Raw genomic sequence first — 19683 nt, 5'->3', positions numbered from 1 at the left:
ATATTATATATTATATATTATATATATTATATATATCATATATGATATAATATATTATATATATAATAATATATAATATATAATATATAATATATAATATATAATATATAATATATATTATATATATCATATATATCATATATATCATATATATTATATATATTATATATATTCAGTGCTTGGGGCTACGGGAAAAGTATATATTGTAGTGAAAAAGGACAATAAATGTCTCCTGTTAAAGAGCCATCAGGAGTCTGTGTCTTTCATCCCTTCAGCCTTGTAGTTGCCTGGGTCTTCCTTCTTGCCCTTGTTGAAGACCGGCATGACATGAGGTTTCTTCCAGGCACCTCTTCTGTTCTCTGTGACCTTACAAACATGATGGAGAGTGGGCTAGCAGTAACATCCACCAGCTCCCTCAGTGCTTATGGACGTACGCATCAGGGTCCATGGATTTGTGGGTATCACGTTTGCATAAGAGATCTCTGACCTGATCATCTTCAACCAAGGGAAAGTCCTCATTTCTCCAGATTTCCTCCCTTGTCCTGAAGGTCAGAGATTCCAGAGGGCTGGTCTTAGCAGTGAAGACTGAAGCAAAGAAGGCATTCAGTAATTCTGCCTTCTCTGTATCCTTTGTCACCAGGGCACCCACCTCATTAAGCAGTGGGACCACATTTTCCTTCATCTTCCTTCTGTTCTTGATATATTTGAAAAAGGCCTTTTTGTTGTCCTTGACACCCCTTGCAAGATTTAACTCCAAATGGGCCTTGGATTTCCCTGTCACTTCCCTACATCCTTGGACAATGTCCCTATATTCTTCCCAAGTGGCTTGTCCCCTTTTCCACATTATGTACAGGTCCTTCTTCCATTTCAGTCATTCCAGGATCTCCTTGATCATCCAAGCAGGTCTCCTGCTCCCTTTGTCTGACTTTTTGCTCACAGGAATACATAGCTCTTGAGCCTGGAGGACTTGGAGGTCAGTGTGCTATTGCTGCCGGTGCACCGTTGTGGCAGCCGTTGACACCTGCTCTTCTTTGGCTCTCAGCAACCCCACAACAGAAGGGTCCTGTGCGAGACCAGGCAAGGTAGACAACTATTTGACGTTCTCTGTATTCAAGGCCATTATGCCAACAGCCCACTCGTACCCATTTGTTCAATTGTTTGCCCTTGGAAAAACCCAGAAACACAGTCTCGAGGCATGTCATTAGGGTTACCCCATGATGTTCAAATTACTCAAGAGCTATCATGACTGGCCCGGAATGGGGCCAGAAAGAAAGAGAGGGAGAAGTGCCATGCCTTGTTCCCTCCACCAGGTGGATTCATGAGTGTTGTACCAATAGCACCTCAAATAATGTTAATTGTGCAGATTTAGGGAAAGCATCAAAAGCCCATATTTGCTTTCCTAGTGGCAATTTTTTATTTTTTTTTTTTCAATATGTAGTTGCTTTACAGGTAGGAATTTGTAGCAATTTGTAATGAAGACATTTATTAAAACAAAGCAATGAGGTACCCATGTCCTTGTGTACTATGGAATCCTACCAACCTACTGCTGCGATCCATGCATGGGCGGATCCCCATAGGTCCTCACCATTGATACTGTGATGCCGCTTGGAGTGGCCCTCAGAGCTGCAGGAGCAACCACAGACCTGGGGCTTGGTGATGGCCCTTTGCTGCAGAGAACAGACCCAACCACAGGGGCTGAACCATTCAGATGCCCGAGTGACATGAAACTGTTTTTTTTTTTTTTTTCTGCTCAGTTCTGCTGCTCCCTCGCACACAGCTAGGCCTGTGGCTCATCTCCCCGTAGAGGAGTAGGAGGCAAATCTCTGCTGGTGCCCAAGTAAGGGAGAAATACTCCACCTGTGGAAGGGCAAGGCTGTTGGGGAGGTGGCACAGGACAGGCACTGGCCTCTTTCTCCTATTCCCCACCCAAAGAGTATTCAGACCACAGGTTAGTGTCTGTACTGCCCACAGGTGCCTGCAGTCCTGTATCCTGAGATCCATCTTTTCTCCTTCTGTACGTAACACTTCTACTTTACTTCTCACAGTTTGGGGCCAGCATTGGTTGACCTGGTACCTGGCACTGAAAGGTTGTGTCTCACAACGCGTTTTTTTGGTGAGCTTTTTGCATTGCAGCAGCAGAGTAGCAGCTAATTGCTTCTGGAAGACAACCAAAAGAGCTTCTTCAGTGCATGCTTGAGCTCCTGGTTCCTCATGCTGTAGATGAGGGGGTTCACTGCTGGAGGCAACACCGAGTACAGAACTGCCATCATCAGGTCCAGGGATGGCGAGGAAAGGGAGAGGGGCTTCAGGTAGGCAAACAGAACAGTGCTAACAAACAAGGAGACCACGGCCAGGTGAGGGAGGCACATGGAAAAGGCTTTGTGTTGTCCCTGCTCAGAGGGCATCCTCAGCACAGCCCTGAAGATCCGCATGTAGGAGAAAACAATGAAAACAAAACAACCAATACCTAAACAGAAGCTGATTGCAGTAAGCCCAACTTCCCTGAGGTAGGCATCTGAGCAGGAGAGCTTGAGGATCTGGGGGATTTCACAGAAGAACTGGTCCACAGCATTGCCTTGGCAGAGGGGCAGGGAAAATGTACTGGCAGTGTGCAGGACAGCATTGAGAAAACCACTGCCCCAGGCAGCTGATGCCATCTGGGCACAAGCTCTGCTGTCCAGGAGGCTCCCATAGTGCAGGGGCTTGCAGATGGCAACGTAGCGGTCATAGGCCATGATGGTGAGAACATAAAATTCTGATGCAATCAAGAAGACAAATAGAAAGACCTGAGCAGCACACCCTTGATAGGAGATGGCCCTGGTGTCCCAGAGGGAATTGGCCATGGCTTTGGGGACAGTGGTGGAGATGCAGCCCAGGTCGAGGAGGGCGAGGTTGAAGAGGAAGAAGTACATGGGGGTGTGGAGGCGGTGGTCGCAGGCTACAGTGGTGAGGATGAGGCCGTTGCCCAGGAGGGCAGCCAGGTAGATGCCCAGGAAGAGCGCGAAGTGCAGGAGCTGCAGCTCACACTTGTCTGCGAATGGCAGGAGGAGGAACTCGGTGATGGAGCTGATGTTGGACATCTGCTTTTTTGGGGGATGTGGTCCTGCACATAGAAGAGAAAGAACAGTAATAATTTACAACAGACTTATCAGAGAAAAAATCATCCCATTTCTCATTTAAAATCACCAAATAGTTGTCTACTCCCAGGAAGACATTTGACAGGTCCCTTTCATAAATGCTTCCTGATGCTGCCTGTGGGTATCCCTGGGAGCAGGGGACTCCTCTGTGGGCAATGAAAGAGTTATGCCCTATAGCCAGAGGTAAAGAGGAACATTGGGTAATCTCAGACTCACTTCACTCCTGATATCAAAGAACTTTGCCTCAGTGTTGCTCCCAGGTGACCCAACTTCAGGGCAGATATACATATGCGTATTTTTCTTTTATGGAGTCACATTTTTTGTTGTTGCTAGCCTACCACACTTGATGAGTTTTTCTAAAACAGAAATCCTGGGCATTACTTCTGCAGCTGAAGGGAAACTTTGTGGATCATTAGAGAAAAAGGGACTGTCCCTACTGTGCAGTGTCCTTTAGTGAAGACAAATAATCTGTCCATCAGTGCTGATCTCAGCTGCCCTGTGAAAGCTGCAAGAAAGTTATACTCAGTTGCTCATCTGAAAAGAACCTGAACACTGATGAGAGCAGAGGAATCCAGGCTCAAAGTGCACATCTCCACACCCCTCACCCTGTCCCTGTACTCCCCTTCACCCAAGCACACTGAGGGCTCATTCCATGGACATGTGAAACCCCCATCCCCAGCCATCCTGGAAACAAGAACAGCAGCAGCACGGCCAGGTGGAGAAGCCAGGAGGAATGGCATCATGCTGCTGCCAGGGGAGGCAAGGCCAGGGAGGGACAGACGGATACTCAGCAGAGCCTCCTCTGCTGCAATCCTGCCTCATTTCAAATACTGTATGCTCTGCTCTGGCCTGCAGACACCTCCCAAAGACAGGGCACAGAGTATTTGCAGCTTCTAAAGATCTGCTTGGATAAAACCTGATGGGACCACAAATCTGATGTTGGTGCAGTCCATGGGCTGAGTTGTGGGAAGGTACTTCACAAACTTAATCACTGACATATTGATCTCTCAGTACAATGTTCTAGGAGGCTCAGTCTCCTGTACAACTCTGACAATCAGTTACCACGAAAATTGCCTCCTCTCCACAGCAGGAATCTGAAAGCACAGACTGCAGAAAAAGCCCTTCGGGTAAACCAAGCCTTGGTCTTCCTTTGAGAACTCCAATCACAAATGCCATTCTCTAAAGCATCTTCTATATTTTGCTGGAGAAAGAGAGACCCATCCTGACAGATTCTGTAAGACATTGGATGTGCCAGCTGTAGAAGACCCCTCTGGCAACTCCACCTGCATTACCCTGCTGCCAGAGACTCACGGTGTCAAGAGTCTGCAGATGTGTCCTGTCACACACTGCCCTCTATTGTTGCGTTCCTCGCTGCCTCCAAGCCCTCTCTCCTTCTCTCCTCTCCCTGTGCCACCTGCGGTCAGAGCCACTAGCCCTGCTGTGCTGTGCAGAGGAGCTGCTTTTGGGCAGAGCTGTCTCTCTGCAGCACTGCCTGCTTGCCAGGAGCTCCCCTTGGGCCCAGGAGCCCGGCCAGCTCAGCAGCACAGCACCCGACCACGGCATCACTTGCTCTGTGCCCTTGGGCTCCCTCGAGGTATCCCCAAGGCTTCAGGGCTGACAGCTCCTGAAGGGAGCAGGGTCTCTCCTGGGGTGTGGTGTTTGAAGCAGACTGAAGTCATCGCTGACTGCCCCTCTCTGAACACGGGAGAGACTGATTTTAGAAGTGTGATTTGTGTTGTTAGATTGTGGTTGCCAAACATGATGTTGTGGTTTAACCCAGCAGGCAGCTCAGCACCACACAGCTGTTAGCTCACTGCCCTTGCAACCCCACACCTGTAAAGGTCATGGGTTGAGAAAAAGACAGTTTACAATAGAAAACATAGAGATAGTAATAACAACAACAACAGCAATAAAGAAGCTATGCACAATGCAATTGCTCACCACCCAATGACCGATACACAGCCCATCCCCACGCAGCGGTTACCCCTACCCTGGCCAGCCTGCATCAGGCTCCAACGTTTTGGACCCTTGAGAATTGTTATACAGTAAAACCAGCTTTCAGAATGATTTGGATTATTTCCTTCCCTTTCTCAAATACTTCTGCTCTGTTGCCCCACATGATGATATCATCAAGAAATTGCAGGTGTTCAGGAGCTTCTCCCATTCTAGGGCAGTCTGGGTCAGTCCATGGTAAATGGTAGGGCCGAGTTCCCACCCTGGGTCAGTAAATTCCAGGTGGACTGGATGCTCCTGCAGCTATGGTGTGCACGCTGCTGCCGAAGTGATGGAGGTAAATGCATTAGTGATATCAGTTGTGGCAGAGCACTTGGCTGCCTTTGACTCCACTTCGTATGGAAGTTCTAGAATGCCCAGCACAGCTGCCCTCAGATGTGGCGTGACTTCATTTAGGCCACCATAGGTCACCGTTAGCCTCTACTTTCACATTAGACTTTCACACTGGCTATTTGGGTCTCTAAAAGATTGAGCGATTCTTGCTGATCACTTCTTGGCAATGAACCAGCTCATGGATGGGAATCGGGGAGTCTCTGTTAGAGTGATACTGTGCGGCACCAGCTTTACTTCAGCCTTCATCAGTTCTGCAACAGAAGGGTCCTGTGAGAGACCAGACAAGGTAGGCAACCGTATAATGTCCTCTGCCTCCAAGGCAGCTATGCCAAAAGCCCACTGATACCCTTTTGGGTCCTTGAAGTACCCTCTCCTGAGGTAGTCTATGCCAAGGATTAACAGAGACTCCAGGCCAGTCCCAGTGAGGTGCTTTTGCCAATCCTTCCCAGTTAGACTCACTGCAGCCTCCAATGCAGTTAACTGTCGGGATCCCCATCATTCCAGAAATACAAATGGGTTCTGCCTCTTTATAGCTTCATGGCATTAGGGTATGCTGTGCACTGGTATCCACTAGAGCTTATATCTTCTGTGGATCTGATGTGCCAGGCCATGGAATCCTCAAAGAACATCAATCCTGATTGTCCCTTTTCTCCCTCTGGCTAGAGGCCGGGTGCCTCTAGTCCTGCTCATAGTATTTATTACTGTTGCCCGCTGGAAACTGGAGCAGCAATTTTTCTCAGAAGAACCCGTTTTTGTGATTATATTTCCTTGTAATTCATGTATCCGTGCCTCTAGGATTGGGGTAGATTTTCCAACCCATTTTCTCATGGCCTCTCCATGGTAAAACAACAGGTCTGCACATGGTGTGTATCCACTATATTTCAGTTCTTGAGCAGAAGGACACTCAGACCTGGTAGCTTAGGTATTGGGTTTAACAGGTAGGGAGGAAGATGCATTCTCTTGAAGTTCTTGGACCTCTTGAGAAAGTTTCTCCACAGTTTAGATACAGGCCCATAAAGAAGAAGAGATACTTTCTTCACACTGACGGAGTTTTTTTTGCAGAATTCATCACCGACTGCCCTTCTCTGAACACAGGAGAGATGACTTTTACAAGTGTGATTTGTGCTGTTAGTGTGGTTGTCAAACATGTCCTTTAACCTGGCAAGTAGCTCAGCACCACACAGCAGATAGCCCACACCAACCCCCCCCCCCAAAAAAAAAAAAAAGCTTATGCGTTGAGATAATGGCAGTTTAAAGGACTGAAAGGGAAGAGAAATAATAATAATAATAACAATTATTATTATTGTTATTGTTATGTACAAAGCAAGTTATGCACGGAGCAATTGATCAGCACTGACTGATGTCAGCCTGTCCCCAAGCTGGTAGAACATTGTGGTAACCATCTGCACCTGCTCTTCTTTGACCTTCAACCACTCCACAAATGGAAGGGTTCACCCAGAGACTGGGCAAGGTATACAACTCTTTAATATCCTCCAAGGCAGCTCTCCCAAAACCCCAGCTGTACCCTTTTGGATCTTTGAGTACCCTCTCGTGGGGAAGTCTATGTCAAGGTTTCATAGATCAACATTCTTCTCCTTCCTTTCTTTTCTGGGTAGTAATTCTTTTCCATTTTTTCCTGATTTTCACATCCATTGCTTTCTCCTACAGATAGAGGCAACATATACTGGCACAGGTTGGTGCTCTGGCCTAGCAAGACCAGACCGGGGTTTTGGGTCTAGTCCCCAGACTGGACCTGGGGATAGAGTGGCTGCAGGACATGTCAGAGGTGTTGGAGTGGCTGCAGGGCCTGTCACGAGGGTTGGAGTGGCACTGATTGAGGCTCAGTAACCACAGACCAAGTCCCAGCATATTCCAGTGATTTGTGTCCCTTTGGAATTGCCAAGGTGATAACACCTCCATTTCAAGCATTTCACCATTTTTTAAGGATTCTGCACTTGTTCGGGGGTGAAGTTCAAAAGCCCTGGAGGTGCCCACTGCTCTAGGTGCCTGCCCATGTCCTCCCATGTTCCCTGCCACTCCTAACTTTCCTGCCTTGGGGCAGGTCTCTGGAGGGCATTCTTAAATAGTTGTTTATCCTTAAACAAAAGTTGAAACACATTCAGGAGACATAACAATAGGACCATCCCAAGGATATTCAAAGCTTTGTAGAGCTAGTGTAATTAGCCTGGAGGAGAAGGGGGAGGCGAAGGAGAAAGGGAGAGTGAATAAGTTTTCTCCCCTTGGATTGGCTCCCTAAAGCAAAAAGGTCAAGAGTGTAAATCTTAAGTTTCTGAGTGATGGTTCCTGAGGTATGGAGGTGATGGCAACGCTCAGTACAAATAACAGATTTGTAACATGACCAGTAATTTTATATAATCATAAGCCAGTGCTACCCAACATAGCAAAATAACTTTAAACCAGCCACAGAAATGATAAACAGCACAACAAGAACACATGCAGTAAGTAATGTGCTATACAACGCATTTCTGAAAACAAGCACAACAGACCTGAGATCCAAAAAGTCAACATTGTGATCAGCAACTACTAAACTGGTCTAATGCTTATAACAATTTAATTTTAGCACTCTGTGGTAAGATCTGTCATTATCTCAACCCTTTGCACCCCAGACTGTGTGCCAAAAAGACTGCTGTATTTTAACGCGGCAGTTCAAGTACATGGAATTATTGGAACGAGTCCAGAGGAGGGCCACAAAGATGATCAAGGGGCTGGAGCATGTCTGCTATGAAGGCATGCTGGGCGAGCTGGTACTGTTAAGCCTGGAGAAGACAAGGCACCAGGGAAACCTCAGAGCAACCTTACTGTTTTTAAAGAGGACCTATAGGAAAGCTGGGGAGCCCTTTTCAGGGAGTGTAGTGATTGGACAAGGAGTAATTACTTTAAACTAAAAGAATGAAGGTTTAAATTCGATATATGGTAGAAATTCTGTACTCTGAGGATGGTGAGGCACTGGAACAGGTTGTCTGGAAAAGCTGTGAGTATCTGGAAGTGTTCAAGGACAGGTTGGAACGAGCTTTGAGCAATCAGGTCTAGTAGGAAGTGTCCCTGCCCATGGCTGGGTGCTTTGAATAAGATGATCTTTAAGGTCTCTTCTAACCCAAGCCTTTCTATGATTCTATGACCCCATGTTTCTATGATTATCTATGACACTGCCACCATTAACCATGTGAAGCCCATAAAGGCTCTCCTCAGAGATGTTAACCAAGCGCTTTCCCAAACCTTCATCATCCTCCTGGTCGATCCTCAGGTTGCTTAGAGGTGATTTTGGAAGGGTGAGAGAGGTGCTGGTGGCGCCGCAGACATCGTCATAAGACCTATCTCAAAGACCTTGGAAAGGACAAATTGACCAAAACGTTCCTCAGGACTTGGAAAAGGTAGATGTCAAACCCATCTTCTACTAGAAGGGTGAGCAGAAGGATGATTAAGCCTCACAAGGGCAGAGCACAGGGGGACAATCACAACACTTGCTCTGCTGGCCACTCTTCTTTTAATGCAGCCCAGGGTACAATTGGTCTTGTGGGCTACAAGGACGCACTGCTGGCTCATGCTGAGCTTTTCACCCAGCAGAATCTCCAAGTCCATCTCTGCAGGGCTGCTCTCAATGAATTCTTCTCCCAGCCTATCCTCATATCTAGTTTCATCAGGTATTCCCAAAACTGCTCTTAATCACAGCGGGTGGGACTTTGCCCCCCCCAGCCTCCATCTATGGGTTCAGGGAAATGAAAGACTTGAGAAGCCTTACTGGCAGTGAAGACTGAGGCAAAGACGTTATTGAGTACCTCAGCCTTTCCCATGTCTGTCATTACTAGTTCACCCTTCTCATCCGTCAGAGGGAGTACACTCTCCTTGGCCTTTCTTTTCTGAGCAATGTATCTATAGAATCTCTTCCTGTTATTCTTTGTATCCCTTGCCAAACTCAGTTCCATCCATGCCTTGGCTTTCCTTATCCCATCCCCACACATCCAAAACTGAAACGTGTGAGGGCCTGGGAAAAGGAACCCTGGATCCATAGAAGCCATTTGAGAAACAAAACCTATAGGTAGGAAGCACAATTTTGTGGAGATGCAGAGCTGATGGGCATATTGGGTAGGATCCTTCTAAAGACCTCTGTGCCCTTTTCCCTCCTGACTACAACACCACTTCCTTCTCAGGAATGGAGTAGCTAACAGAGGTGAGAAAGATACTCTGTGATCATGAATGTCATCAGAAAGCTGATCACAATTAGATATGGGGACATCAGGAGCAGCCTGAAAAAGAGAGATGGGAGCTTTTGGGGTGGGAAGAGGAGGATGGCCAGCAGAAATTAATGATTTCATAGAGGTAAGAGGGTTCGTGTAATGTCAATGCTGTGCTAACACTGACTTAAAACTGTCATGTATGGCCCTTACCTTATTGAACCAGTAATTTTAATCCTAAGTGCTACTCCAACACTCTGACGGGAGTCCACTACTCTAATGCTTGAATGCAAAGTATCCCTTGAAGCAAAACTCAGGCCATAGCCTCTTTCCCTTACCTTTACTCTCTTGCTCACCCTAATCCCTTCCCTTAATGCTAGCTTTAAAATGGTATATTGAACCTTAGACAAGTTCTTGGCAGACCTAAAAAGAACTTAAACCACAGAGCTTGACCATACCCTAATCACAGAAAGAGACTAAAGCTTCTCATTAAACCTCTGTTTACTGTCTAACCCAGAAAGGTGAGCCCTAGTCCCTAAAAGACTAGAGAGGTCAGCTCAGCCTCAGGATCTCTTGCCCCAGCAGGAGAAATGTGACTGTGGCAGTGACTGTGAAGTCACTTCTGTCCCTGCACTTGATAGGGCAGCAGCAGGAACATGTCACACATAGGCACCGTGACGTCACTTCTGTCTGTAGCTGACAGGTCACCCTTGACTTAGACCTGGGATCTGTACTTTCTGGCTGACATCTGGCAGTGGCCCTGCTAGGCCAGCTGAAGGCACCTGGTTGGCATGCTGACTGTGAGATCCCCTCTGCCTACATACCCAGGAGGACCCATATAAGAAAGAAGGCCCGAATATGGGTTGTCATGTCCCTTCTGCTTGACTACTTGACTGGACAGCAAGAGGCATGTGGCTTGGTTGTGTCTAGCCACGAAGCTGCAAGGCCAGCAACAGCCTCATGGCTTGGAAGATGCTGGTGAGGTGACTTCTGTCTGGTTGGCTGACATGCCGCAAGAAGGCTGATGGGTTGGCATGTCTACTTTGGAAATGGGTTCCACCCTGATGGAGCTTTCTTTGGTAGTAGAAAAGAGAAGGAGAGAAAAAAATGCCACAAAGTGTACATTGCAAGGCTGGCAGTGGCCATGAGGAGGAAGAAATGTCCAGGGGAAGAACTGGTCTTGCTGCTACAGACTGAGGCAAAGAAGGTGTTAAGTACCTCAGCCTTTACCTCATCTCTTGTCACCAGGTTTCCTCCCACATCCAGTAAAGGATGATGATTCTCCTTAATCCCCCTTTATTAAAGTATTTATATAAACCGTTTTTATTGTCTTTGACAATAGACGGATAGAGCTCCAGCTGGGCTTTGGCCCTTCTAATTTTGACCTGCACAGCCCAATAACATGTAGAATACAGCTCCAAACAAACTGACAGCATGCATGAGAAGGAAGCACAGAAGAGGTGAAACCTGGCATCCTTCCATCCCCTATCCTTCTGTGAATCTGTGCTGCAATTCCACTCAACTGATTACTCCTGTATTATCCATACTTTTCTGCAACTCCTGATGCTGCTATCTTGTCAGATTACATGAAGGTTGAGCCTTCTGCCCGCAGATATGAACAGTTGACAGAATGGAGCATCAGTGTGGGGCAACCTTCAGAAACTGCAGGATTTTGCCTATGGGAGCTTCTTGACATTTACAAGGAGAAGATTGTAATCCTGCACCAGAGTAACCCCACACATCAGGGCAGACGGGGACCCTGATGAGTGAGCAGTGCCAAGGAGGAGGAGGGCCTGGGAATTACAAAGGATGCCATACAAGCAGTGTTGCCTGCTCACCAGGAACCAGGCCAGCTTCCTAAAGAGCTGCCTTACAAGGAACACGGCCACCAAAAAAATCTGAGTTATCAGACTCAGCTCAGATCCGGTGTGACACCAAATGCACAAGGGTCTGCAGCCAGCAGGGAAAGAGGTGCAGGTCTGGGAGTCCTTAGGACAGCCTTGTGTGGAGAGGAGTAAGAGATGTGGCAAGACTGAAAGTCCCAACAGGATTGAGGTCTTTGTCTCCATTGCTATAGCTGTGTTCTCTGCCAATGAGGCCTATGAGGAGACAGCTTATCCTTAAAGCACCAGGGGCCTTATTTCCTGCTTGCCCCCACCCATGAACCAGGCAGAGGTCGTACCATTCTCCTTCACTTGGCCATTCACATCCCCATCTCCTACTGCCCCAGGAAGAGCCCTGAGCAAGGTGTGAAGGGAAAGGATCTCCCTTGTCCAGGGGCCAGGGGTCAAGGCTCAGCCCTTGTGCTTGGTGAAACACATCCACTTTGTCTATATGTCAGTGTCACCTTCACGTTGCCTTTGTCTCCTTGTCCACAGTGCCTCCAATGTTCTGCTCTAACAAGCTCTGAGGGAGGCTGTGTCAGTGCTGGCCCTCAGGGGGACACTCCAGGAAAGTTGCATCTGACTTCGACTTCCTGAAAGATTTCTTCAATTTGCTCTCCATGACTGAGGTTCATGAGCTCATCACAAAAGCCACCAGAGGGGTGATTCCAATGCCTTGGGCTGGGCCTCTGCTGCTGAGCTGGGCCAGGCTCCTGGGACAGAGAGAGCTCCTGGCAAGAGGGCCCTGGTGCAGAGAGACAGCTCTGCCCAGGAGCAGCTCCTCTGCACAGCGCAGCAGGGCAGGGGGCTCTAACTGCAGCACCCAGGCAGAAAGGGATTCCAGGCAGCCTGGATGGTGTGGGCAGAGGAGAGCTCAGAGCAGGAGAAACCTTCACAGCTCTGCCCACGGTAAGTCTGACTGCAGGACAGTGCAGGGGAGGTTCCTAAAAGGGGCTGCTCAATCTGGGATGTCTCTGCCTGGCCAGGAGCTGCCAGGATGTCTCTCGTGGCTTGTGCGGTGTGGAGGAGAAGGTGCTGCAGGACAGCTGCAGGGGTGTCCAGGGCTGTGGTGCAGAGCAGGGTCCCTGCTGTGCCCCAGGGGCTGTGTGCCGGAGCAGGGCCTCTGCCGCCTGCCAGGCTCAGCACTCAGCCTGCCCGGGGAGCTGACCAGGTAGTTGCAGGGAGAAGCTGCGGGTGGAAGGAGCCCCCCCGGCAGGGCAGGGTCCTGCTGCTGGCGGGAGGCTGCTGCCTGGGCAGCCTGCTCACAGCTCCACAGCACACCAAAGGCATTGCACAGGGGACTAGGTCCAAGGAAGGGCAGGGCAGGGGCTGCCTTCAAAGAGAAGGCACTTTCTGCAGTCTCTGCCTGAACTTTTATAGTCTGATCATGGGGTAGGCTCTGTGTTAACAGAATGGTTGGATTTGCACAGGTGACTGAGCCTCCAATTGCATTTAATTGAGACATAAAAAGGTTAGTGATGAACCTCAGAATATCCCTTTCTTTCTCTCTGCTTGTAGACTGCACCAGGGCTTTTCTGAGCTGTTCTTTTAGGACCTGAAGACAGGGAGTTTTTCCCAGAGCTGTCTCCATCCCCAGGAGGTGTCTGCAGGGCAGAGCTGGGCACCCGGTGGGTGGGATGGGGTCTGTGAGCATGAATGGGAGGAGACATGGGGACAGAGAAAGAGGGGCTGGCAGGGACAGCTGCAGGCAGCAGGGACATGGGCAGGCAGTGAGAGGGAGCTGCTGCAGAGCATACATTAGAGTCTTTGTTATACCCGAGATCCCTTGATCTGCCCTTGTGAATCAGCACCCTTGCCATGTACTTGTCATTGAATTCTGCACAAGCATGCTAAAAAGGAGGCATTTCCATCTGCACTTGGAGCTGGTGCCCTCTTCTCCCAGTACAGCCCAGGTGATTTTTCAGCACAACATTTAAGTGCAACCATCCCCCAGCTGAGAGTGCTGCAAGCACCCAGCCTCTGGGCACCAGGGGATGGACAGAGCAGCCCTCCTGGATCTGACATCTGGCTGAGGTTTATATGCAAAACAGCTACTACTGCAGTGCAGCCAATCAGGGTCTGACGGGCAGAGGCAGCTGCTATGTAGGTGACACTGAACCAGCACAAAGCAGGGCCCCAGCCAGGAATATAGACAAAGGTCACCTGGCAAGAAAGGCAATGTGAAGGCTTAAATGAAGAATTAAATTAGTATTGCTCAGGGAAAATTTCCCTAAGAGCCTGTATTTTTTCTTCTTTGCAGTCTCCCCGATGAAGGGCAGCAAATGCCCAACAGCAGCTCTGTGAGCGAGTTCCTCCTCCTGCTGGCATTCGCAGACACGCGGGAGCTGCAGATCCTGCACTTCGCGCTCTTCCTGGGCATCTACCTGGCTGCCTTCCTGGGCAACGGCCTCATCCTCACCACCGTAGCCTGTGACCACAGCCTGCACACCCCCATGTATTTCTTCCTCCTCAACCTCGCCCTCCTTGACCTAGGAGCCATCTCCACCACTGTCCCCAAAGCCATAGCCAATTCCCTCTGGGACACCAGGGCCATTTCCTATGCAGGGTGTGTTGCTCAGGTCTTCTTTTTTGTTTTCTTGATTGGAGCAGAGTATTTCCTTCTCACTGTCATGGCCTACGACCGCTACGTTGCCATCTGCAAGCCCCTGCACTACGGGAGCCTCCTGGGCAACAGAGCTTGTGCCCAGATGGCAGCAGCTGCCTGGGGCAGTGGGGTTCTCTATGCTGTCCTGCACACAGCTAATACATTTTCCCTGCCCCTCTGCCAAGGCAATGCTGTGGACCAGTTCTTCTGTGAAATCCCCCAGATCCTCAAGCTCTCCTGCTCAGAGGCATGTCTCAGGGAGGTTGTCCTTCTTGCAGCTAGTCTCTGTTTAGCATCTGCATGTTTTGTTTTCATTTCATTTTCTTATTTGCAGATCATCTTGGCTGTGTTGAGGATGCCCTCTGAGCAGGGCCGGCACAAAGCCTTTTCCACATGCCTCCCTCACCTGGTTGTGGTCTCTCTGACTCTCAGCACTGCCATGGTTGCCTACCTGAAGCCCTCCAACTTCTCCTCATCCTTGGACCTGGCAGTGTCATTTCTGTACTCGGTTGTGCCTCCAGCAGTGAACCCCCTCATCTACAGCATGAGGAACCAGGAGCTCAAGGATGCTTTGTGGAAACTATTTGGATACATGCTTCTTCAGCATCGATAATGAGCCTGTAATACTAATGGGACACACAGGTTACCTGGAAAAATCTCTTAATACAATAACTTGATATTCTTTTCTTCTTATTATTTCCTAGAACTTGTGATTTTGATTTAATTCTATTTGTGGCATCCTGTCTATTCATTGTTTTGTTTACTTTCACCCATTTATCTTATATTCTTACAGAACTAGTCTTCCTGTGTGGATAAAAGAATAAAGAAGCCATGAGAACTTCACTGGTCTCAGCTGCCATCTCTTGCCATCTTCTCTGGAGCTGGGGGAGCAGTGCCAGCATGCAGGAGGGGCTCACGGCCAAGAGCCCAGCTGCCACATGGAGGAGTGGCCAGGTAGCAGCAGCACAGAGCCCACTCTTTGCCCAGAGGGAATCACACAGTGTGAGCTCCCTTGACTGACAGGGAAAACAGCCTGAATAATACAATCTCCTCTGAAACAGCCACGTTTTCACTAACAGCAATGTGTCTGAGTTACAGAACCTTCTTCAAGTGGTCTCACATACAACCCCATTGCGTTTTCGTTCCCTCCAATGTGAATTGCATATGACTTCATATTCCGGTTTCAGCTAGGATAGACTTAAGCACTCCTCCAAGCACTCCTGCTCAGACTCCTACATCAGGGAAGCTAGGGTTCTTCTGGTTAGCGTTTGTTTAGGTGTTGGATGCTTTGTTTTCATTGTGGTGGCCTATGTGCAGATCTTCAGGGCCGTGCTGAGGATGCCTTCTGAGCAAGGGCGGCACAAATCCTCTTCCATGTGCCTCCCTCACCTGGCCATTGTTTTCCTGTGTCTTAGTACCATCATGTTTGCCTATCTGAAGCCCCCCTCCATCTCCTCCGCACACCTGAACCTGGTGGTGTCATTTCTGTACTTGGTGGTGCCTCTAGCAGGGAATCCCTTCGCCTATAGCATGACTAAGAAGGAGATCAAGAATGCAGTGAGGAAACTATTTCAGTGCCTACTTCTTCATCATTAATAATGGATGCACAATCCTAACAGGACACAGAGGTGGTTGTTTTTTTTTTTTTCTTTGTTTGTTTGTTTTTAATTTAGGACAATCATTTTTTATTATTGTTCTTTATGCTATTTTCTGAAACTTTTAAAAAATTATTTTTATTTTTGTGGTGGTTTTACCTTGCCAGGTACCTGAACTCCACCAGAACTGCTCTCTCACCCCTTCCCCCTCATCAGAAGAGGAGGGGAAGAAGAAAATAAAAAATAATTAATGAGCTGAGATAAGGATAATTTATTTAAAGGAAAAATAGTGTTAAGGTACAGTTATTTTTAAGGGAAAATTAATAATTTAACTACAGAAAAAAAAAAAAAAAAAAAAAAAAAAAACACCAATCAAAAGCCATGTGGAAGTACAGAGAGAAAGGAAAGAAATTACTTTCTGCTTGCCACCAACAAGCAATGCTTGAATACATCCCTGAAGCAAGGCTTCAATATGTGTAGCAATTGTTCAGGAGGACAGACGTTTTCGTAACGAGCCCACCCCTCCCATTTCCTTCCCTTTTTCCACCTTTTATTGCTGAGTATGACATCATATGGCATGGACTGTCCCTTTGGTTGGTTTAGGTCAGCTGCCCTGGTGATGTCTCCTCCCCACCTCTTACCTACCCCCAGCCTGCTGGTTCTTAGGGGTTGGAGGGAGTCCTGATGCAGTGCCAGCACTGCTCAGCAGTAGACATAACAGTGGTGTGATACCACTGCTGTTCTACCTAAAAGTGCAGAGCACAGCACTGTGTGGGCTGCTGTAGGGAAAGGTAACTCCAACTCAGCCAGACCCAGAACAACCTCTACCCCTTATTCCATAACACTAGTGTCACACTTAGGTCCCACATACTTTAGTATATAAGTATTCTCATCACCATTGTTCCTTGTCCTTTAACAGATTGATAGGTAGGTACATCTTTTCATTCTATAGGTCTTTCTCAAAAAGTGTTCATGAGAACTGGTGATGATTTAGTCTTCATCATCCAAAGTGGTCACTCAGGGCAGGCAGAGTTGGATAGCTGGACGCCAGCACCAGCTTAGCTTGAGTCATTGCTGCACTGACTGGTTCCTTGCAAAGTTTACCTGCCGTTGATCCTGCAGCGTCATCCTACAACATGTAACTTAGATTACAGATTAGTTTTCTCCCAAGGTTATATCTCCTTGAGGTACGCACCTGATATCCCCATCCTTTTGCATCATTCACCAGGCATACCCCGATCCTTGGGCAAAGACAATCCCACGAGTAGGTTTGCTTTTCCTGAGGCAGATGCAACCCACACCACCTTCCCTATCCACTTCCCTACATTCACTATGGGGACTTTAGCTCCTCTCGCCATGTGGAGGTTTTGTTTCAGCAGGACCAGATAGTTGTTGGACCCTTTGTTGTTAACTAGCCAAGTGGCCTCTGATAAATTTATGTCCCATTGTTTCCATGTCGCAGCACCCAATGTGTTTCCATGACGCAGCACCCAACTTTAACAGTCCATTGTACCTCTCAACCTTCTCAGAGTCTTGTGAGTGATAAGGGATGTGATATACCCACTCAGTGCCATGCGTCTTGGCCTAGGAGGTGACAAGATTGTTTTGGAAATGACCCCCACTCTCAGACTCAATTCTCTCTGGTGTACCATGAAACTACAGCACTTGCCTTTCCAGGCCCAAGATGGTGTTTCAGGCCATGACATAGTTTATGGGGTATGTTTCCAGCCACCCAGTAGTGAGTATGGTAGTGAGTATGTACCGTTTGCCTTGGTGGGTTTGTGGGAGTGGTCCAATGTAGTCAATTTACCAGGCCTTACCATATCAAAACCATAGCCACCTCCCCCTATTCCAGGAAGATATTACCCTCATGACTCTCTTGATCGCAGCACACATTTCACACTCATGGTTAACCTGTATGATGGCCTCAGTGCACTCTTCCACCCCTCAATCATGAGCCCATCTGTATGTGGCATCCCTCCCCAGATGTCCTGATATTTCATGGGCCCATTGAGCCACAAACAGATCACTCTTACTTCCCCAGTCCAGGTCCACCTGAGCCACCAATTTTTGAAGCTCAATCCACCTCTTTGTTGTTCTGATGTTCTTCAGTAACACGACTCTTGGGCATGTGGGCATCTACATGATGTACCTTTACAGCCAGGTTTTCTACCCAGGCTGAAATATCTTGCCACAGGGTAGCAGCCCAGGTAAGTTTACCTCTGCACTGCCAGATGCTCTGTTTCCACTGCTGCAACCACTCCCACAGGGCATTTGCCACCATCCATTAGTCAATGTAGATAGACAGTACTGGCCATTTTTCTCTTTCAGCAATTCCTAATGCCAGTTGTATGACTTTCACTTCTGCATACCTACTCAACTTGCCTTCCCCTTCCATGCTCTCCACAACTTGTCGTGTGGGACTCCACACAGCAGCTTTCCGTTTCTAATGGCTCCCTATCACATGGCAGGATCCATCAGTGAAGTATACTGCTTTCTGTTCTGTATACTGTTTTCTGTCTTCTGGCCACTCATTGTATGGTGGTGCCTCTTCAGCACAACTTAACTCTTCTGTTGGTACTCTGAAATTCCTGCCCCCTGATCTCTTCCAGGTTCCTGGGTGGTTAGGTTTCCCCATTTGATCCCACTGTGTAGTTAACACAGTGATAAATTAGTAGGAGGTTTGTTCATTGTCCTTGGGAATTTAAAGAATCTACTGAGGAGGTAAGGTTTCATGACTCACAGCATGGGGACAAATGGGGAAAGGGGGTTGGGTAAACATCCTTGTTAAAACAAAGATTCTGTAAGATACCACCCATCCACCGCAAGACATCTTGTTTTGCCCCCACCTGAACACAAGCACAACGTGTGATCACCGGGGGAAGAATAACGACCCCCAACAACAGACTGCGCAGCCTCAGAACAAGTCTCGACAAGTCAACAAGTCGACAGGTCTCGACAAGTCAACAAGTCTCGCCAAGCCGGAACTTCAATGCTATAAAACAGCAACACTGGAAAGGGGAAGTTGCGTGCCGTGGCGGAGCGGAGACTCCCCAGCCGCCCAGCGCTGTTTTGCTTGTGTCTGCTTACTTGATTAATAAAATAATTTCAATAGACCAGAAAATTGTGTGGTCTAATTTATAACAATTTGGTGCCATGACTCGGATGAAGGCAACCTGATTGAAAGACCTTCGGAGGGTGCGCCCCACTGATTTCAGCGGCCTTCACTAGGACTACTTTCATTCAAATCCTTCACTGATGAACCCAAAATTAGACACAAGCAAATAAAACCGGTAAACCCCAGGCAACCTTTGTGCACGAAGCCCGAACGAAGACCCACGGGGTGGGTAAGTATAGGCCGGTGTTCCATTCGGTTGGGGTTGGGTATCCCGGAACACAACAAATGAGATGTCCAATTGCAGACGAAACGAGAGTGGACCCCTCGGTAGTGCGGTTCCCACATCCCGCAAGGGACTGGGCCACAAAAAGGGGGAAGCGATCCATGCGTGTGTGTGTGAAGGTGTTCTGGAAGATGGGACAGAAGAAGAGTAAGCCTTCTGGTCCCATGAGTGGGGCAACGTCTGATGTTAGGTTACCCCAGGATTAATGATTAAAAATTGGGAGGATTCCCCTTTTAGGCAGGAAAGGAATAAAGTAAAAATGATACATTATTGTGTTGAAGTTTGGGGTGGTAAACAGATTCAAGGAGACCACCTTTACTGGCCTGTATTTGGGTCTTTTGAAGATTGGGTTTGTCAGGCCTAAATATTTATGTAAACTCAAAGGAACCCTTTAGCCTGGAAGAAAGTGAGTATGCGCACCTCTGGATAAATTCAGATACGAGGACACATCTATATCCTCTAAAAGAAAAAGGAGGGCGGGACAAAAAGAGAAAGGACTTGGAAGTCCCGACACCACCCCCGC

General features: G+C 48.0%; 1 protein-coding gene across 1 annotated transcript in view; it reads right to left on the bottom strand.

The window, feature by feature from the left end:
- Positions 1-246: 246 nt before the first annotated feature.
- Positions 247-19683, bottom strand: part of LOC116501576 (olfactory receptor 14A16-like) — a 40930-nt gene continuing 21493 nt past the window's right edge. The window contains exons 2-3 of the mRNA XM_032207176.1: positions 2238-2702; positions 247-366 (exon numbers count right to left, since the gene is read on the bottom strand). Of these exons, the coding sequence (XP_032063067.1) occupies positions 247-366; positions 2238-2702 (585 nt within the window). The remainder of the gene's footprint in view (positions 367-2237; positions 2703-19683) is intronic.

The sequence above is a fragment of the Aythya fuligula genome, unplaced genomic scaffold (assembly GCF_009819795.1).
Source record: "Aythya fuligula isolate bAytFul2 unplaced genomic scaffold, bAytFul2.pri scaffold_46_arrow_ctg1, whole genome shotgun sequence".
In the NCBI taxonomy this organism is placed as follows: domain Eukaryota; kingdom Metazoa; phylum Chordata; class Aves; order Anseriformes; family Anatidae; genus Aythya; species Aythya fuligula.
This window is presented reverse-complemented; position numbering and strand designations above follow the sequence as displayed.